This window comes from Acanthochromis polyacanthus, chromosome 3 (genome assembly GCF_021347895.1).
Source record: "Acanthochromis polyacanthus isolate Apoly-LR-REF ecotype Palm Island chromosome 3, KAUST_Apoly_ChrSc, whole genome shotgun sequence".
Taxonomy (NCBI): domain Eukaryota; kingdom Metazoa; phylum Chordata; class Actinopteri; family Pomacentridae; genus Acanthochromis; species Acanthochromis polyacanthus.
In genome coordinates, this window is record NC_067115.1 from 19,051,909 (window position 1) to 19,073,963 (window position 22,055).

The window sequence follows — 22,055 nt, forward strand, 5'->3', positions numbered from 1 at the left end:
GCAATTTCATGTTTTCCGTGAAAACTCACACTTTTATTCATGTGCTAACATAATTGCACAAGGGTTTTCTAATCATCAATGAGCCTTTCAACACCATTAGCTAACACAATGTAGCATTAGAACACAGGAGTGATGGTTGCTGGAAATGTTCCTCTGTACTCCTATGGAGATATTCCATTAAAAATCAGCCGTTTCCAGCTAGAATAATCATTTATCACATTAACAATGTCTTGACTGTATTTCTGATTAATTTAGTGTTATCGTCATTGGAAAAAAATTCTTTTCTTTAAAAAATAAGGAAATTTCTAAGTAACCCCAGACTTTTGAACGGTGGTATAGATGACCTAACTTCCTTCTACGTTCGTTGGCCACCATGTTGGCAGGAGCCTCCTCAGCTCAAGCTGCATTTTGTCAGGTAAACTTTACATATAATGATGGATGCCAGAATGAAAGTGAAAACCTGTCGCCGGTAGAATTAAACACATTTTCGTTGCTACTGTTCTGCATTACGGTTTGGCAGCTCTAAGGAAAATCCAGGAAACACGTGGATCTACACAACATCTGGACACCGACACACTAGAGACAAATTCCACTGATTACATTTCAATTATAAATAAGAGAATTAACTCATTAAGGTACCAAGACATAATTACTGCGATAACATGCACAAGTACGACATACCCGGAAAAATGCAAACACGCACTCGCAAAAACATTTAAAGTTATGTTCATTAAGCACTTTGATAGCCAGGTTCCATTAAATGTGCTGAATACGATCTAAACGAAGGTAATGCTGTGCATGTGAACATTCTCAGTCACTCCACCGGTTTGCTGTTCAAGCAGAATGCACCTGTTTCGTAATCTCTACTATAAAAAATTGTAATTGGAACTGAAAAATGTTGCATTTTTTTTAGCTTCATTTCTCTGAGATCAGTGAGACGGCAGTATTTTTCCTCCTCCTCTATTTTGCCTCTTCCTGGAGAGTAAACAGTCCCACCGGAGGAGCATGCTGCTCCGTTGCAGAATTTAGAAACGGAGTGTAATTGACAGAACACAGTTGCGGGTCGCATGCTGGCTTAGAAATTACAATTACTCATATTACAATTAGTAGGTTATTACGGAACTCCCTGAAGGTGATGGGAAGACTATTCTTGATCACAACTTCTGTGTGACCTCACGTTATGCTTTGCATTCCTTCTGCTTCCTCTGAGGAGTCGGTGTGTTGTTCCAGTCCAGTTTTAACACTCTGGCAGTTAAGGAGACGCTCAGAGAGGAGAGATGATGTGACAGCTCAGGGCTCATTATTCATTTTTAAAGCCCGATCTCCGACATCCAGACTCTGGTTGTGAGCACGTGCAGCTGCTCAGCCTGCATGTGATGGGTGAAACTTTGTCTGGATAAGGGTATTCTTCAAACTACACCTGGCTGACAAAACAACAGGGATATGTTCTAACTATTGGCAATATGAAAACGGTTCACTTAAATGTTGCAAACTGCCATGAAAGCACAGAAAAAAAATGGAAAGTTCAGCTGCATGAACAAACCTCAAGTGTGCTCCCTGCCATTGTATCCCTTGATAATGGAGCACATTACTTTCCATCACTCTACCTGCTGGTATGCAGACATTTTTATATCACTGTTAAATGTTTATCGCTGGTACATATCTCTGTCATTTTATCATCCAGGCTTCAGTCATGATCACAGCTACAGCAGTCAGTGAGGCACCTCCTCTGTTTTTTTTGTTGTTGTTTTTTTCTAAATGCAATGATGCAGATTTGTATCTAAGCTGAGGGTGAACTGACTCCCGCTGTAGTGAGAGGAGCTGTGCGCTATCGTACATAACACTGTATCATATTACAGTTCAGCCTTTCTCTGTACATCAGAGGATATGCAGAAGTTAGTGCTCAGAAAAATTCTCCTTGTGACCTTTTTGTAGCCATCACATCCTGGCTGTAATTTGTTCCGGGTTGTGGTCGTCAGTGGTCTGGCCTGGATGGTGACATAATGTGTTGTATTGCTGTAACTTAGCTCGTACTCTGGAGTAAACGCTATTGATTTAAAGGCAGTGTTTCTGAACTGGTGAGGAAATCTGTTACTACAGTAGCGCACTGCAGCACGATGCACTGAAAGAATATTAATGAAGAAGAGCTGTGTGTGTGTGTCAGAAAAAATGTTCTTGAGTGTCTCTCAGCTAAAAGGTTTAGATGAGAAGGGAGATGTGTGTGTGTGTGTGTGTGTGTGTTACTCCCAGCAGTGGAGACATGAGGACAAGACGGGTTGCTGTTTAATAGATTACAAAGGAACATGGCGACCATCGATCGTATCCACTCCACACACACACACACACACACACACACGCGCGCGCGCGCTCAGTAGCTCTTCCTCTCCCAGAATTCAGTGGAGTACTGTTACAGTGTGAGACAAAGTAGAAGTGCTGCCAAAGACCCAGGGGTGTGTGTGAAAGTGCTCGCAGATGCTCGTAATTCTGTTCTCGGCAGGATGTTTGGGCGTTTTTACACAACGACAAAACGTCAATCATACACAATCGTCATTATATTTTTGCATCTGATGTGACTTCAAGACATGAGCTGCGTCTTATTTTCACAACTAATCTTTCCTGCTACTGGGTTTGTACTAACTGTCGTAATATATGGTGTTCTGCCAGCGCCCTCCTTCCTGAATAGTCAGTTATGGAAATACTAGGGCAAAAATGCAGGAATTTTCCTTCAAGTCAAGATAAAGAGATGATATTTTGTTGATACTTTAAAGCAGAAAAGTCCATAAGTATAGCAAGAATACAAACTAGGACTGTGACTAATATGACCATTTTCATTATTAATTTATCAACCAGTTAAATCCTTTTACAGTGTACTCTACACTATACTTCCTCAATGCCCATACGTCCATTTCTTGTATCTGCTTCATCCTATAGATGGTGGAATGGAGGGTGGAGCCTATCCCAGCTTACACTTAGTGAGATGTGTTGTATATTTGCTTGAAAATTAATGAACGAATAAACCATCAACTATCCATTATTTTATCTGTTGACTAATTAGTTAATCAGCTAATTGTTGCATCTCTAAAAGCAACAATATTTCTTGCATATCATCCCCTCTGAGGTTCAATCATCAGCCCTCTCTCTAGTTTTCCCCTGATTATCACCCACAACCCTCCCTGCCAGTACTTAACATGCTGCAGGCCATCGTGTTTTTTTTTATTTCATCGCTCCTTATACTTCTAATTACATTCTCCCCCTCTTCTTCCATCTGTCTTTGCCCAAACTCGGAGGCTCAGGTCGCTGGTTCACAACTCATCCTGTGGTTTGTGGAGTAAGAACAAGGCCTCCTGCAGGTCGCCACTAATAGGAAAATTCATGTAGAAGTTCTTTTTTTTAATTTTTAGAACTGCTGTTCACCTTCTGCCAGTGAGCTCTGTGTTGGCTCAGATCAGCAAATGTTATTCATTGATTTTTTTTAAATTTTTTTTTATCTTTGTCGGTTCACAGTCAGCGACTTGAATCAGAAAATTTGAGAAATCCAGCAGTAGCAAAACGGATAACCTCATTGTCGGACCTATGCGCTTCAGCTTGTGACGTTCAGAAACATCAACCCAGTAGATGAAGTTTTAGTTGCTGCAGGTCGTGGTGTTTGTCTCATCAGCTGGTGGTGAATGCTGTTGGTTATTTTTCCCGCAACTAACGATTTTTTTCATTGTCTATTAATCTGATGATATTTTTTTGATCAATTGATATATAGGATGTCAGAAAATGATGAGAAATGAAAACTGTAAACAAGAATCTTCCTTATATGTCTTGCTTTGTCCACAGATATAAAGTTTACTGTCACAGAGGAGTAAAGAAACCAGATATTAGTATTTAAAAAGCTGAAATTACAGTATTTTGATGTTTTTTTTCCTTAAAAAATTACTCAAGCTGATTAGCGAAATAGTTTACGATTAAATTACTAAACAAATAATAAATCATTTTAGCCTCATTGCTAATGTTAAGGGCTTTTTACACCTTCCAAAACGGTGTCATGAAAGACATATCCCTCTGTGAAACACAAGGGTTTTTTTTGTTGTTGTTGCACGTGCAGTCATCTCACCAGATGAGAATAAAAACCACTTGTGTTATTAGTTGCCAGTGGAGTAATGCTGCAGCTAATGATGATTCTCTCTGTCCAATAATTTGCCATTCTTTTCTCGACCAACAAATGAAGCATTTCGTATGTGAAATTGAGAAGATCAGAATACAGGATGGCTTGTTTTGTCAAACCAAAAATCCAAAATCAGAAAGCCGACTTCTAGAATAGTGTAGAGAGTCAGCTATTATTGTACAGCAAAGTAATGATACTTAAATCAAGCTGCATAAAAAGTGTGTTGGTGCGTAAACAAACTGGCTGATGGAGGAAATGGTTTATCTCGGATGGTTGGCCACCATGTTGGATTCTGTTCACCTGAGTTGGACCGACTTTAATTCCAGGTATTTAATCTGCTTCATGTTTGAACCCATTAAGTAGACTGTGCTGCGGTTTATGTTAAACAGAAGGAAAATTCAGAACGAGCCCATTAAACACATTAACATTAGTCAGGTTTAATGATCATCACTCGTGTTAATCTTGTGAATTAACAGTCGCGATAATGACCGCTGACGAGACGCAGCGATGCTGTGAGGAATAAAGAGCAGCAGCTGCTTGTGCTGAACAGTAAATGAATGGCTTTGGTGTGAAAGTTGTGTGACTTTCAGTGTTGTAGTGCAGGAGGAGGTGGGGCCATGGAACTTGGAGCGTTTTCTGTAAAGGACAAACCCACATGTTAATAAGATTATGCTGTAATATGATATCATATCTGCTTAATCTCTATTAAAGATAACAGAGATGAAGGTCGAGATAATCGCTGCGCTGGTTTATAGGAGAGCTGATATGAGTCAGGATGGTGCTTAGGTGGCACGTTTAGCCCTCAAACAGTCTTCACCAGCAGAGAAGGGTTTATGTTGAATTATTACACTTTATATCTTCCATGTGCACTTTTGAATTTTCCAGTTCCTTTTGAATTAACACCTGCCTAAGGCCTTGTTCAGACAGAAAAGATTGCTGAATGAAAAAACACAGCCCCGAAATCTTAATTCTTCTGTCAGCACAAAGCTGAGGGTTCTGGCAAAGAAACGCAAGTTTTTCTGCGTTCTCTCTTTGCCGATCTGAAGCAGGCCTACATTACTGAAGGACTTTTTTTTCACACAATTGCTGTTTACCTGATGACCCTGGTGTCACTGATTTTTCAAAATCCTTTCTCGTAGCGTTAAAAATCACTCTGCTGTGTGCTTCCGTACTCATTTATGTGTTGTCCGGTCGTTCTTCGTCGGTTTACAGGTACCTAAAACAACACACCAGGCTGTTTGAGTCCAAATAGCCGCATACTGGCAGCATGTGACACAGCAAAATTCAGTTCACAGGAACAAGGTTTTTCCTCTGGGAGCTGAGCTGCTGCCAGGTTTAGTCCAGCAGCTTCTGTTTTCTGCCCTCTTTAATCAATGCACGTTTTAGCTTCATCAGTCCGTCAGTCTGTCCGTTCTATAGTCGTAAACCATATTGCTTTTCAGGATCCAGATTTTTACTTCAATGTGATAATTAATAATTGAGAGTGAAGCGTGTTTGCTGACTCACACACACACTGGAGGCTCCTGCTGGTCAGCACAGTGTAATGTGTCTCTCTGTTTGGACAGCAGAATCATTTATCTTCTCTCTGGGGGCGTTACAGCTCTGCCGAGTGTGCAGGTTGCTGTCTTGATGGCTGCTAACGGGGACAGGATGCGGGTGTGACCGATCACATCTGCCCTGATGTCGTGGTCCGAGTGTGAATACGAAGCTTGTTCATTTTTAAGTTCTTCTCCAGGGTTCATTACAGAGTTGGTGATAAGCGGCACTCTTGTCTGCAGTGTTATTATAAGAAAATGATGATCCAATTTCAGTTCTTGTGTTGGTGTCAGATTTCTTAAACATGAAGTCACCCACAAGTCTTAGCCACCATTTTCTCAACTTGTTTGCTCTTTCTTTTGCAGCTGAAGCTTGAAGATCGATCGATCGTCATTAGAGACATCGTGCGACGGAATAATTCTAATGTAAGTGGAGTGTTCAGTCTGTTTATAACTCTTTCACCTTCTCTCTGCACCCCTCTCATTCTGTCTCGTTATTTCCACCTTTTTCAATCAAGTGTTTCTCTTTGTCAGTCATGTCACTGCTCAGCGCTCTGTTCCATTTGCTGCCTCAGACATGACTGGAATACCACCGCGGGTCGGCACTCGTGAAAGACTAGAGGCAGACTTTTTGTTTTAACGCAGTGCAACAGCTCACATTCGGAATGTAAATTCAACATTAACCCTCTGAACACCGAGCAGTTTCTGGATGTTTTTCCGCTCCTGTCAGATTTTTAGCCCCTGTGAGCCAATTTGTCATGTCCTGCTCCTGTGTGGAAACGGCACAACCATAAGCTAGAATGCTGTAAATCATAAAAAGAGCATTTTTTTTTTCAGAAATAAAAATGGACAGCATTTTTCAAAGTCTCCACAGATGTTCCCAATATTGGTAGAAACGGTGGCTCTACACACTATGGATATTTAACTACCTACATTTCAATACTTGTCTCTGCTCTTTGTAGACACAGCCTGCAGTGCAGCCGAAAAGTCTCTCAATTTTTGTCACATGGTAACAATGGTGACACTTATCGCTTCAATTTTTTTTTTTTTAAACGGAAACTAATTAGTGCAAATGGTATATTTTGGGGTGAATTTTTAAATTAGACGTGTAGAAGTGATTTTGAAGAAATATCACATTATAAATATTATATTTGATTCATTTTCACTATGAAGTCACACTTAATCAGTTTAAAGATTGTAAGAAAGCTGAAAATCTGACCATTCTTTCCCTCCTCGCAGCTTCTGGTTCTGAAAAATGATGAAACTTTAGCCTTTTGTTTTTTCAAAGATGAAACACTTCTCAACCCTACCGGCAGGTTTTTGGGTTCAGAGGGTTAAGTTGTGAGATTTTCTTTTTGTTAAAATTCACGTCACATAGTCTTTTTCACAAATGAAAAGCTCACAGGAAGCACCTGAAAATGTCGGTTCTTAACCTCTTAAAGTAATGCAGATGATGTGTGTCTGTTTGTCGTATTGCAGGACAACCAGTGTGGTATTGTGACTAACATCGACATCGAGTGTGCCGTGAAGTTAGTGGGAACAAATTGTGTACTGTATCCAGTCAACAGCAAAGACCTGCAGCACATCTGGGTAAGACAGTAACAAATACCTTAATATTCCATAGATCTTGTCTTTAAGCTTCGTTTAACAGGTCAGCAAATTCCTAATGTTCTCAGGATTTCTTTTTAGATTATTTGAGAGAATCCGCTCATCCTTTGTCAGCTCTCGCTGCACATTACATGCACTGAAAAATTCTGTTTTGAAAGTTTTGAACCTTGAAAATGAAGCTTTACAAGTGTATTTCTCTTATACCACAAGAAATACATTTAAATACTTGCATTTAGCAGCAGCACTTATTAAATATCAATTAATGCGATCACTCAGATTATGATAAGAAAACAACTTGTCATGGTGTAGCAAGATGTGCAGCACAGACAGGGACTGTTTTATTGCATTATATTTGGGATAATCTAATGTTTGAATAAATTCTGAACACAAAATGATTGGTTTCATTGAATATCTGTATATAATTTAGTGCCCAGATTGTTTTTTGGTGCTGGTGATTTGCTTAACTTTTTTACCAATAATAGCATTGGTCCAAAAAAAACACGCCAAAGTTAAACTAACTGTGACCATGACGGTGTTTCAGGGACCTGCAGTGAATAATCTGACGCCTCAGCAGTGTTGATTTATCAGAGTCGTGTAGAGAATGAGTCTGACCTACAAGCTATTACTCTGCCCCTTTTTATAATTATAATTACTGCGTCTGTGGTGACACTGTGATAAAATGTGAAACTGATCGCGGTCCCGTTGTCGTGTTTCTTCCAGTCTTTTATGTACGGCGACTACATAGCCTACGACTTCTGGCTGGGGAAAGTGTACGACCTGACCAATCACATCATCCTCAAGCTTTCAAACGGAGCCAGGTAGAGTGTGCGTGTGTGTGTGGCAGCATGTCAGAGTGTGTGAGCATTCGCATGCCGGTTCACATTCATCAGTGACAAATCCAGTGAATGTCAGCGAGTCCTCCTTCCCTCTCTTCGCCTCCCTCCAGGTGCTCCATGAGTGTGGAAGACGGTGCCAAGCTTTACGACGTCTGTCCGCATGTCAGTGATTCGGTACGTAGCCAGGAGCTCTTATCTGTCACTTCAGGTACATTTTCTTCATAAGTTCTCTCTCAGAGCAGCACTCGCTCAGGGGTCTGATCACTTTTGAAAAAGCTGAAGCCGTAACACAAGTGACTGATGTTACCTTGTATAGGCTGTAAGGTGTTCTTTGTCTATTTTGGTGCTACAAGAAGGTGTGGAATTTATCAGTACTATGTTTTTGTGATTCTGTCCAGTTGCAAAAAAATTAGCTTTTGAGATTGCGTTGTTTGTATTTCTTTCAATCCTCACTTTAATTTGAGAACGTACATATGAAATCTTGTGCGTTTGAAAGCATTCCTCTAAACAGATATTTTGTATTATGTAACATTATTTCATCTCTGTTTTTTTATTATGTAGTTTCACTGTTTACTAAGCTGTTACGTTGTTTTTGTTCTCATGACAGCACTATGTACCAAACAGTATTCAACATACAGTGGTGGGAAAAAAGTTTTCGGACACCCTCAAAATTTTACACAATCTCAAATATTATCATGAAATATTTGTGGAAAAATCTCTTGTGTTTCAAAAGGTGTGGCTGCATTAGACAGGCACAAAGAAATACAGATTGTTTTTTTGTTTTGTTTACTGTTTACAAGAAAAACTAACAAAACTAAATTCTGACCCAAAACTCAAAATTTCTTATTTTTATGGAACCAATAAATTTTAGGTTTTTAATGGCTTTTTAGGATTTGTTTAGTATTATGGCTGTGATTGTACTAAAAGAAACTGCACTTGAAGATCTCAGAGGGATTCTTAATGTAATATACATGCAGATGTGTGCAAACTTTTTTTCACTACTGTGCCAGTGAATAAAAAATAGTTTGGGATATAAAATGACTAAAAAATGTAAACTTAGAGATTAACTGTTATATACAAAAATATATATATCATGCTTTTTTTAATCCCTCAAAAAAATTGTGTTTTATTCACTTTTATAGAACATGTGAAATTATTTGCAGATATGTTGCATTGTAACTATGACAGAAAGCATTGTTTGATTAACTTTAGCATGTTATATATAACACAGTTTCTAGTTAGCTCAAACATTTTGGATATTGTGCTCTCATTTCTTTGTTTGATTATATTCTTGTCACTCTGTTGTTTCTCAGGGTCTCTTCTTTGACGAGGCGTACGGCTTTTATCCAGGCCAGGTCCTCATTGGTCCAGCCAAAGTCTTCTCTAATGTACAGTGGCTGTCAGGGGTCAAACCTGTCCTCAGCAGGAAATGCAAGTTCAGGGTGGTGGTGGAAGAGGTAAGGCGATGAGGATAGTCTTTGATTTTAACATCTTTAACACAGCTCTGAGTTAAACACACGTAAACTAAATAGAATCACAACCCGATAAAATAAAGTGGGTTTTTTTATTCACTGCGGTATTAGTAGAGAGGACACAAACATGTTTTTGGTGCAGTATGTAATGCTATAAATCATAAAAAATAACAACGAAAGTTGCATTTCTTGTCTCTGTTTCACAAAATTGAGAATGATAGAAACATGTACAATATTTACCAACGCTGGACAAAAACAGCATCTCTGTTTACTGCAGATTTGTTTCCACATCTGTGTAAATACAGCTTGCAGTTCAGCTCTAAAGTCACTGAAATTTTGGTCTTTGTCGGTTTGCTAATGGCTACACGGTTGTGTTGAGGAATGCAGAGTTTTAGTGTTTATCAATGGAACGTTTAAGATAAAGTGACTTTGTTATAGTATCTAAATTTTTACCTTGGATTTAGTTATTTTCACCAACAAAAGCAGAAGTTACATAAGTTCTAGGACTGGGGGAATTTTTGAAATTTTTTATGTTTTACAGTCTTTTGCTCTGATAAATTATGTAATTTTGGCAATAAAAATACATATTGTAAGTTTTTGATTTTGTATATTTATGAGTTGAGTTAGTTCTTTGTTTCCTCTTTTTTTAATGACATACTGTGTCAGAGTAAAATACTTGAGTAGACTGAGTTTACGTGTAAGCTATGTACATGCAGTTGTTTAAATACTCACTTTGCAGTCACTGTGTCCCTCAGGTGAAGGTGGTGGAGCTGAAAGTGACGTGGATCACGAAGAGCTACTCCCCCAAAGGCTCTGACAGCGTTTATCCACCTCCCTCCACCATCACACAGGAAAATCTCTGCAGGTCAGTACAGTTGCTGTCGAAGAGGGTTACACTTAGATTAATGTCTGCCTCACTGTAGGTGCTGTTTAATTGCTGTAGTGTCTAATCGGGATTTAATCTGCAAGATTTCTGTGGACGTCTTAGGAAAAGGTTTTTCAAGGGATCAATTTTCAGCCAATGCCGTTCCTGACTGGCACACAAGTACGTGGTGCTGTGGAGTAAAGTCATTCTCCTGGTTGGGTTTAGGGTGAGACGTCTGGGCTACTATGACCACACCCAGAGGCAGCTGGGAGAGAGAGCCCTCTATGTCTTCCCTGCTAAAGGCGATGCCACACGGATGACCTGCGAAGGACACGAGGGCGCCCCTGTTCTGCCCGAAGACCCTGTTGTTAGAAAGGTGTGGATACATTTGCATCCGTTTATTCATGAACCGTCAAGGAAAGATTCAAATAATACTCTTTATATATAGAGAACTGCTGTATTCTGTAATATCCGATGTATAAATGTAGGGCAGCGGCATGTTAGCACTTAGAGTCACTGTTTTACATGAGATGTTAAGGAACTGAGATGATCCGAAATCTTGGTATATTTTAAGAATGTTGTTTTCGAATCTTGGAGACCCCTCAGCGTTACGGTGATTGACAGCACTTGTGAATTACGAAGTTTTTTTGTTTTTTTTATCATCTTCAGGCTCTCACAGTGTGTGTGTGTGTGTGTGTGTGTGTGTGTGTGTGTGTGTGTGTGTGTGTGTGTGTGTGTGTGTGTATTCTGCAGTTGAAAAGGCTGTTCAAGAAGGATTCTGGGAAGAAGACGGAGAATGCTGACTTGCAAGGTACCAAACAACACTCTGTAGAGAAACACAGTTTTTAGAGGAACATACAGTACGTACACACACACACACACACACACACACACAGAGAGTAATGCATCATCTGTGGTTATATAACTTTAAATTTCACACAGATACGACATACATTTTGTACATATTTGCTGATAACTAAGAAGGACTCACCGTTTAGAAATGCAGTTGATATTTTTTTGATTAGAGTTCAGTCTGTTGAAATAAAATGTCTTGCAACACGAACAGAAAGGCAAGAACATCAGGAAATGAGAGGGGAAGTAATACACACATGCGTTGGTAGCTGAATTTTTCACTATCATAACTATTTTTACTGAAATGTGTGTTTTTGGTCATGTCTGTGTCTGTAATGTAAATGTTATGATAGTTTACAAAAACCCGCATCACATTTACGTTCAAACAGCTGCTGAGAACTAAATGTCTCCATGCAAAGCAGAGTGTGAATTATTTAAAGTTCCTGTGAGACATCAGGCAGTCCTTTCCATGAATGCAGTCGGGTACGGAGGGAACAGACTAATTGGAAATTGTGCTGAAGTGCAGAACACTTAAGCTGAGAAATATATTTGTGTGCATGATCCAGTGAAATGGAGGATGACTGTGTGTCTGTCTGGAAAGTGTATGCTATGTACTCGCATCTAAATGCTGATCATTTTTTAACATGCAGTACTGTTTAATTTCCTGTTTTTGATAATTATCCATCCTTAAACTACACTGACATACTAATGCATCCCTCTAATGCATCCAGCTTTCACAAATTTCCTTGGGGATTGATAAAAGTCCATTTTATCTTTTGTTTGTCTCCAACCAGGTGAGCACAAATCTGAGCAGACGGACTCGTCTCATCCCAACAACAACGGCCCCGTTCCCAACCAGAACCCTCCGGATTCCCAGAACACCAACGACTCCTCAGCTGAACACGGAGAGCAGGACGCCGACGACGAGGCTGCAGAAGACACTGACGATACCAGGTCTGTTCACGTCTTGTTTTTTGTTTTACACTTTCACCGGTGTCGGAGGCACTGGATACTTGCTCAGTGTTTGCATAATTCTAAGACCCTTTGTTCATTTTTACACTATTTTTTGTGGTGTTGTGTTGAAGTGCATCGTATTTATTTCAGTGGACAAAATAACAGAAAGACCTTTTCCATATCCTTTCCCACACAGCAACCACTTCTAAATCAACTGTGTCATCAGTGCCGTGTTTTATATATGTGAATTGGTGACACTGTTGCATTGATTTACATCTTTGCCTTTGGAAGAAATGAGGTCAAATATGCCCTAGATCATGCTGCAGGAGTTGGAGCCTAATTATTCACCTTATTGTGACTTACCCAGCAGAGTTACCTTGCAAGTGTAAAGTGTAAATCTGGTCGTGTTCAAGTTTGATTTGCATCAATAATGAAGCTGAGCTACTGAATGAAATCAGTCACACGAGAGCAAGAGAGAAAGGGAGATATCAGGCAGTACATTTTAATTTGATGTTATATTGGAGTGAAAGTGATGGAAATATGTCGTGTCAGTTTGGAAACCGGAGACCAACGCCTGGTGGAGAGCCTTGCAGCAATTTCAGAAAGTTATAATGACCACAGAGCTGGTGAGCTGAGTGGTTTGGGTGAAAAGCACACGGGCACATATGCCCTGATTAGCAGATCCCTGGATCATTACTGCCCTTATCTCCACTGTTCTTGTCAAAATAAAGGCAACATTACCAAAAGTAACAGACACAGAGGTGCTTGATTGTGAAAATGTGAATCTTTAAAAGCTTCATAAATAGTGTATGTATTTTAGATCTGTTCCAGCAGATTTCATTATGTTTCATTCCTGTTGTAGTGTCAACATTTCCTCCTTCAGATGTTTCATACAACCTTGATTCAGTGATCGCAGAACGTCATTGAACTAATTATCAGTGGATATTTGGTCTGCACTTAAAGCATGCCGTATGAAGCTGTTGCTTTGTGTTTTAGAAAATAATATTGATACTTTCTTTAATTAAAGGAAGCCATATAATCAAGAGAATTGTCAGCAGATTAGTCAGTGATGATGATAAATGCTAGTTGCTTTCACTTACAGTACAATGAAAAACATCCCATTGCTCTGTGTGTGTTTCTTTTGTGTGACTGTGACCCGGCTGCAGCTCTCTGACGTCGTCTGCGAGCTCCACGGCGTCCTCTCAGAGCGGCGGTTTGGGGACAAATCGCAAGAAGAGCATCCCGCTGTCCATCCGCAACCTGAAGAGGAAGCACAAGAAGAAGAGGACCAAGTTCTCACGGGAGTTTAAGCCTGGAGACCGGTGAGTGAAAATCAGAGCAATTTTGTTCATTTCTTGTCCTCTGTTCTGTTATTCATTTCTCTGTTTTTGTACGTCTTTGTGCTGCACTCTGAGTGCTTCTCTTGTTTATAAAAGGTGTGAGAACAGAGTTTGTCTGGTAGTGTGACTCCTTTGTTTACAGCACTGACTGCAGCACATGCAGCAGAGTGCATGTCAGTGCTGAGCAGAGCCCCTGTGAAATCTGTCAGCCACAAAAATCCAGCGTTGATCTGGCTCTTTATTATCCACTGATATCCTCTTCATTTCCTCCTACCAGCACTTCTGTCTGACAGTTGGTCATCTTTTTTGTATATTTAGTGACTCATCAGATCAGTGTTGGGGACAGGATGAAGTCTGATCATCTGAAGTGTTTTGACATTAGATAGACGCTTAAGGCCGATAAGTCTGGTGCTTCTCCTGCTGCTCTGCCTGGACCACGAAATAAAACTTAGACCAGCGACATCAAGCAACTACAGCTGCTTTCCCTGTGAAATCTGCCAACACTGTGTTGGTCTGTTTGTCCGACCTCTCTTGTTTGTCAAAGGGCTTGTGTCTCGATATGTCCAACAGTGACACTGGAGCTCGTCAGCATGTGCACACAGAAAGCCTTTCAGTGCAGACTACTGATGGTGTCATTTCCTCCACCACACAGTCACACTCATCCTCAGTTTACAAAACACTCACACTGCACACACTCTTTCTGGCTGTTTTCACTCCACCAAACACGCCCCAACACTGTCTTGGTTTCCTTTTCTTTGCAATTAAGGCACCAATTAAATTCAAGGTCTCCAAAATACAACCTTATAAGTGTGAGACGGCTCCAGTGTCAGTCATAAAAAAAACTGTTATTGCAAACCAGTCATTTCCTTTGTTTACTTCCTTTCTTTGTTCTGAATATGCTAAAGAAGGTTCAGTTTGATATTAAGTTAAAGGAACTGAACAGCAAAAGACAGCAGTTAAGGATCGCAGTACTCGACTCTGGTGTTGCACATCCTGTCGCATCTTCAGACTCACCTTGGACAGTTTTTAGGATCAAAGGATCTAAATTGATGCAGCAGGAGCAGAGATGGATGGTAGTGATTTGGAATAAAATGATCAGAGCAGAACTGAGTAGTAGAGGAAAGAAAAAATGAGAGAACACTGGGATTTCAAGACGCAGAAAAACAAATGAGATCAAGATAAATAGCAAATAGGTTAGGATACTGCGCTAATATAAAGGCAAAAATACACGCAAAACGATTGATTTGTACATTTGTGTTTGTTATGAATAAGAATATTTCTTAATTAAAAGGCCAAACTCTTTTACTCTTCTTTTCCAGGGTGGCAGTGGAAGTCGTATCCACAAAGACAACGGCTGATGTGATGTGGAAGGACGGTCGGGTGGAGAAGGGGATCCGATCAAATGACCTCATCCCCATTCAGCACCTCGATAGCCACGAGTTTTGCCCCGGGGACTTCGTGGTAGACAAACGACGTAAGAAATACGAATTGATTTCACTACTTTTTATTATTTACTGTTTAATTTTTTGTTTTTCTGTTCGATTTTTTTTTAGACAGAATGTGTGTTAGATTTCCGTCTTTGTGTGCTTAAATGATGTTTTCTTTCATGTGGGCCACTCTGCCAACAAGTACTTACATGACGATGCCGGTGGAGCAGCATCTAGGTCGTTTGTAGAAACTGTAGAGGTTTGTGTGTTCTGTGAAATACAGAGACGTTTCAGCCAACCAAAGTTTTAATTTTTTTCCCAACAAATACAGTCATAGAGATTTCCATTGTGTGTGCTTTTTGTATTTTGTTTTGCAGCTAAATTCACTGGAAAAAATGCCCTTCTCAAAACAAGGAAAAATAAACGTATTTCAAGGAACTTTTACCTTGAAATAAGTGAAAAAATCTGCCAATAGAACAAATGAAAAATGACTTGGTAAGATTTCTTGAAAAAAGATCTGATATTTAGAATATTGAGATCTTAAAATTAGCTGGGAAAACTTATTTTAAGCTTTATTTTACCAGGATTGTCAAGCTTAGGTTTCTTAACCCTCCTGTTGTCCTCATTTACGATACCAAAAAATATTGTTTCCTTGTCTGAAAAAAATCCAGAAATTCAGCAAAAAAATCCCCAAATTCATAAAAAATTGCGAAAAGTTTCCCTTAAAAATATAAAAATTATAAATATTTTCAAAAAATGAATAAAAATCTTCCAAAAAAAATCCTAAAACATCTAAAATGATTCCATATATATCAGTAAAAATTCTAATATTTTCTTTAAGAACAATTGGAAGAAAAATGCTCCCCCCCCGAATGGTCTTAAAGAAACATTTTTTTAACATGTCTTTTTTTCCACCAAAAAATATTCAAAAATATCCCCAAAATTTTAGAAGATGTGGAAGTTTTCAGTGTGAAAATATTTTTTTCCCCCATATTTTCAAACTTTAAAACGCATCAATTTGACCCGCAGGACAACAGGAGGGTTAAAACAAGGTAATTTCAAGATTGTTTGACTTAACAAGGTATTTAAGATGCACTGTCTGAAAACAAGTCCCTCCATCTTGCTGAAATGCCACTTGTTAAGTGAATTTATCTTAAATCAAGTGGGATGAGACATTTTGACTAAAAATAAGACGAATAGATTTTGAGTTTTTGCAGTGATGTTTATGTGTGTGTCTCTGCTTCCCCTTCAGCCCAAGCCCTGCAGGACCCAGGAGTGTACGGTGTGATCCAGTCTGGTGATCACAGGGGCAGAACATGTGTTGTAAAGTGGATCAAACTCAACTCCACCAGTGACGATGTGGAGGTCAGTCTGGAGAACTGTGGCTGTGATTAAAGACAATGTTTGTGTCAGAAAATGAAAAATGAGATTAGGTGTTGCAGGGAAAGGATAATTATGCAGCAACCGTAGTATTAATGTATGTTTTCTGGCTTTGTGTGAACGTAGGTGATCGGTGTGGAGGAGGATGTCAGCGTGTACGACATCGCTGATCATCCAGATTTTCATTTCCGCACCACTGATATCGTCATTAGAATATGGAACTCGGAGAACGGACAAAATGACTGTGAAAATGAGGTGAACACAATTTTGCTTTTCTTTCCGCTGATCTTTCATGAGCATTTCCCTGAAGATGTCCCTGCCTGTTTGGTGAGACAAGACTGGACAAACCAGTTTCTGCAGAGGTTGTTGTCTTTTAACATTCTATAGCGCTGCGTCTCTTGTTGTTTCAGTAAATCTGAGTACAAAAAACTATCCAGTCACTATTCTGCCGCTTTCCTGTTAGTGTGAGACACATTTTTCTCTTCCTGAATCAAGAAGGCTGACACATAATGATACCTGTGTGATGATTTAAGCAGACACGGGTGCTTTACCTCGCTGACTGGCCCTTAACATGCATCTTTGTTGAAAACAGTTTTGCTCTTGCCCTAAAGACAGTGCAGTGTTGATATTAGAGCTTTAGCTTCGGTTTATACGAGCCTAGCTATACTTCTACTGGGTGGGCCATAAGTTTCCATGCATAGGAAAAACAAACATTTTATGTTGGACAATTGTTTTTATTTATATAATGTGCTCTATAAGACTACCTTTGTTTCAAAAACACATATTAATACGCGTTTTCCCCTGTTGATGAACTAGTGTTAGCACCGTTGAAGTTCTGCTTGTGATGGTGTTGGTGATGCACTCCTTGAGATGATTTATGTTTCATATCTTCACCTGATACATCACAACCTTCAAGTGCCCCCCCAAAGACAGCGGCAAACGCGTCTTCTAGGGTATCTGAATCATAAATATATATTCTGCATTTTCTTATGTGTGAACACTTATGGCCCACTCTGTATAGCTAGCCAGGCGGTGGCAGATCATTATATTAACTACCCTAACTTCACTAACCCTGGAAAATATGACTTATATCATATGAAATACTATATTATCATCTTTGTGTACATCCACAGTTTTAGCTTTTTTTTTTTTCAGAAATACCTCAACCTTACCATGTCCTATCATTTATAGACATCAACTTGCTGACTTACTGCTAATGTCTAACTCATCCACTGATGCTGATTATTAGTTGTCAAGGAGACCAACAATGTAGATGTCTGTGTTTTATTTTTGTAACCCTCAGTGGTGCCTCATGAAAACGTTCATGGATTTTGTTTGCTTTTAAGATCTGAAGCAGCATTTGGACCCTGAAAGCATCAGACCTAACAAAGTAGATATTTAGTCATTCTTTAGACATAGATGTTGTGATCAAAAAATGAGAATCACCTGTCAATATAAAGAAATACAAACTACAGCCACTATCATAATCGTACAGCTTCTCTCCAACAGTTTCGGCAAAAACTGAGCAGACTAACCTTCATGTATGCAGGGTCTCTTGCAGTGGCAGACACTTAATGAACCAGCAGCTGAGGCTTTGATAATTTGCTCTATCATTAGTTACATCAATAGATATCAAACTGGGAACTCGCTAAGCTTTTCTCTGCAACACCCCCTGAGTAAACTGTCCACATCGCTGACAGGCCATTTCATAATCCGACTTTTAAAGCATTCATGTCCCTGTAGGACTGACTGTACTCAGCTTAATGGCTTCATGTCCTTTTAGAGTAACCTAAACGATTTTCTTTACCCTTGTTCTAAGTAAGGCTTTAAAAATAACTATTGTCTCTTTAAGGTGTTATGTTATGAAAAAAAACTACCTCTGTAATGAGGATTTGTTGTTTTAGTTAAGTCATACCAAAGCCTTAGAGGGCTTCACATGTCTGTTGAAAACAACACAAAATAATATACACAAAATAACGTTGTGTGATGTGCTGTTGATGATGTTTGTCTTTGCTTTTACCTGCCCTCAGACGTCAGTGGGCCAGGTGTTTAGGGTGGATGTGAGCAGCAAAGTGGAGGTAGTGTGGGCAGACAACTCCATGACCATCGTCCTGCCTCAGGTAAAAAAAAAAAAAGCCTGGGTGAAACTGAATGTAATGTTTGACATTAGAAGTGAGGTGTTTGTTGCCGATAGTCTAATAATCTCTCACACACAGTACCTCTATAACGTGGAGTCTGAGATCGAGGAGACGGACTACGACTCGGTGGAGGAAACGAGCAGCGTTTTGTCCACGGAGGAGTGGGAGGATGAAAGCGACAGCTGGGAGACAGACAACGGCCTGACCACGGAGGACGACAGCCACATCAACAATGCAGACATCACTGACACGGCGACCCCGACCCCCACACCCACCGGATCTACAGCGTTCATCATCCCCCCACAGGAGGGCAGCAAAGCCGGGGTCAACAGCCCCACAAAAGGAGTCCCTGGAGAGGAAGGAGAGGCGTCTGTTTCTGTGGCCAGTCCTGCTTCTGGAGGAGGTGTGGAGCTTCTTCATATTTATGATCATTTTCATATCAAGGGAATTATACGATCTTCACAATGCAACACATAAATCACCCTCCACTCGTGTCCTTCATTGGACTAAAGTAGGAGGGCTTTTTTGTCCTTTTTTGTTGGTAATATAACAGTTGTTATACGGGACAGAGAGGTGAGAGAAGATTTTATTGTTTTAGATATTTTTAAACCTTCAGAATTTTGCTCAGTTTTGTTAACCCTTTGAGGAGTATTGTCACAAATTCTCATCATGCTACTTTCCTTCAGACTGCAGCCGAGATAGCGTATCCATTCCCCCAGTGCTGGTTTGTGTATATTCAGTACGTACCTCAGAACCTTTTGCAAGCACTGGTTTGGAACCTGATTATTATACATCTGTTATTATTACATATGTTTTATGTGTAATAGACAAATTAACAATCTCCACTTATTTTAGCATCGGCTGGAAAGCAAAAACACAAAAGTTTTTCCTAAATTTAATTGTAAATGAATTCAGGCATCAAGGGGTTAAGAATGTCTTGCAGGCAGCATTCACTTACTTTTTTTCACAGCAAGCTTTTTCGATGTCTCCTCTTTGCCTCTGCGATTGTGCTTGCGGTAATTTGGTGTTCACGTTCCAATTCTGCCTGTTCAGGAACCACTCCAGGAGGAGCCGTCAACGGAGCGGAGAAGCCCAGTAAGGATGGTGCTTCTCGGGGCTTCAGGGAGTTGAAAGAGGCCCTGAAGATCCTGGAGAGCCTGAAGAACATGACTGTGGAGCAGCTGTGGACCGGCGGCTCTCCGACCTCCCCGACATCTGCTGAACCTGCGTCCACGACTAACGTAGCGAGTTCAGTGGCGCCAGCGGCCCCCGAAAAACCGACCAAGGAGAAACGCTTCCTGGACGACATCAAGAAGCTGCAGGAGAATCTGAGGAAGACGCTGGACAACGTGGCCATCGTGGAGGAGGAGAAGATGGAGGCTGTGGTGGAGGCAGTGGGGAGTGGAGGAGCAGGGACAGAGGTAGGTGTTGAATGAATGTACGACTTATGAAATTGAAGCGACCTGCTGTCATTTAGTTTGCATCTTACCTGCTGGTGTGTTACTGTTCAGGCAGAGAGAGCTGGAGAGGAAAAGCCCCAGCAGGAGCCACTAACACCAGTAGGAGGACAAGAATGGCCCAGTGACTTTCTCAGTGACACTCCAGTGCTGTGCCAGCAGAGTGGCGGCAAACCTGGTGTGACCTTTACGAGTGCCAAGGGAGAGGTGTTCTCAGTGCTGGAGTGGGCCCCAGGTGAGACGTGGAGATTTGTAATGTTTAACTTTACCCTCATCCTCTTTCTTTCTCACATCTGCCCTTCTGCTTTTTTCTTTTGTTTAAATACGAGGTGCATTTAAAAAGTTCAGAACTCGTGTATCTAAAAATCAAAAAGCTGCACTTTATATAGTCTCCTTGTGCAGCGATAGACTCCTGTTGTGTAATTGTGTCCAGATGTGTCAAAATGGCAACTCTTCAACTTGAACTTCATTCTGGGAAAGAGGTATAAATATATAAAGTAGCATGTAGGGTGAGTAGAGAGTGATGATTGCGTTTAGGCTGTTTGCACTGAATGTTCTCACGTCTGTAAAACTGCAGCAGAGATGTGGTTTTACAGACACATGCTACTTATATAGCTGGAATGAGCAATGAAGATGTTTTAAAATGACCTAACAGAAATGACATGCTATTGAACAAAATTAGGGAACGGCAAGCAACATTTTTTGGACACATCATAAGGAAAGAGACCCTGGAATATATTGTAACGACTGGAAAAATTAATGGAAAGAGAAGCCGAAGCTGACAGAATGAAAATGACAGACGAACTGACATCATGGCTACACTTGGAACGAGCAACAGTCACAATTCAGAAAGCAAAAGATCGGATTAGACGGAGGGAAATGATGGCCTGTGTTGAATGACGTGGCTCTTGTTTGAATGTTCTCCTTAAGGCACCTCAGGACCTTACAGTCAAACTCTGCCCTCGACAGTCCGGCCCTGGCTGATCAGTTTTTGATGCACAACCATGTGAAGGTTTAAGAAAACCACGATCATGCTCCTGACATTTTCTCATGTATTGGAGACTGTGAGCTCTTTCCCTGTGAAAGCTGCAGTTTTTCTCTCTGTGGTAGTCTCAGACTTACCTCTTTCATCAGTGATGATCCCCAACAGGAAGTCTGGCTCATCTCAGAATGTGCTGATGCTCCAGTTTAAGTTCAGGTCGTGGTCACAAACACCTGCAGATAGTGTGGTTTCACGTGGTCTCCTGACTCGTTACAGTTACAGCTCGCACATGATGCACTTCTGTGACTGTGATGCATTTTATTCACACCCAACACAAACAGTTTCAGAACTTTTTGTTGTAATATTATTAACCGGAGCTTCAGATATCAACGAGGTTCATGTTAAACTCAACCTGCACACCGTTAGACTGATCTAAGGGATCTATATGTTTGTCCTTATGATTGCTCAGACACAAAACAGGAGACTCACATTTCCTCATCACTGTGACTGACAGTAGCGTTCTCCCATCTCCACTCTGAAATCAGAAACACACACATCGTTTCACTTAATGAATTCTCTGCCCCACATGCTTGTGTCTGAAAAGCTCTGTTTTATTCTGCTTTACTGTTCAGTCATCATCCTCGTGTTTCCTCTCGCTGTCACAGAGACTCACTCATTCAACAAGATGGAGTTTCAGCCAGCGGAGGCAAAGAAGTTCTTCAGCACGGTGAGGAAGGAAATGGCTCTGCTGGCAACGTCGCTGCCCGACGGCATCATGGTCAAAACGTTTGAGGACCGCATGGTGGGTTCGTTACTGCCAATAAGCAGCTCACAACTTGACTTGTTTTGAAAGATTAGTGTTCTTCTCGTTTAAATAAACACACCTAGACCAACAAGACAATCCGTGTTGGAAAATGTGTAGACTCGCTGTTTTTAACTATGAAACACCAACTCACAACAGAAGTCATCTAGGAGCATTTCAGATAGTAAAGTCTTACAACATTATATACATATTTATATTAATAGGATGAATCGAAAATTAAACTGATTCCAGCT

General features: G+C 40.3%; 1 protein-coding gene across 2 annotated transcripts in view; it reads left to right on the forward strand.

The window, feature by feature from the left end:
• ube2o (ubiquitin-conjugating enzyme E2O) overlaps positions 1-22,055 on the forward strand; it is a 44,534-nt gene that overhangs the window by 15,287 nt on the left and 7,192 nt on the right. For both annotated transcript variants that reach the window (XM_051945258.1, XM_051945259.1), the window contains exons 2-19: positions 6,055-6,114; positions 7,168-7,278; positions 8,017-8,114; positions 8,243-8,306; positions 9,446-9,589; positions 10,360-10,469; positions 10,695-10,845; positions 11,223-11,280; positions 12,116-12,275; positions 13,442-13,597; positions 14,935-15,089; positions 16,295-16,407; positions 16,549-16,677; positions 18,453-18,542; positions 18,639-18,963; positions 19,614-19,981; positions 20,072-20,252; positions 21,665-21,801. In XM_051945258.1, coding sequence (XP_051801218.1) covers positions 6,055-6,114; positions 7,168-7,278; positions 8,017-8,114; positions 8,243-8,306; positions 9,446-9,589; positions 10,360-10,469; positions 10,695-10,845; positions 11,223-11,280; positions 12,116-12,275; positions 13,442-13,597; positions 14,935-15,089; positions 16,295-16,407; positions 16,549-16,677; positions 18,453-18,542; positions 18,639-18,963; positions 19,614-19,981; positions 20,072-20,252; positions 21,665-21,801 — 2,610 coding nt within the window. The remainder of the gene's footprint in view (positions 1-6,054; positions 6,115-7,167; positions 7,279-8,016; positions 8,115-8,242; positions 8,307-9,445; positions 9,590-10,359; positions 10,470-10,694; positions 10,846-11,222; positions 11,281-12,115; positions 12,276-13,441; positions 13,598-14,934; positions 15,090-16,294; positions 16,408-16,548; positions 16,678-18,452; positions 18,543-18,638; positions 18,964-19,613; positions 19,982-20,071; positions 20,253-21,664; positions 21,802-22,055) is intronic.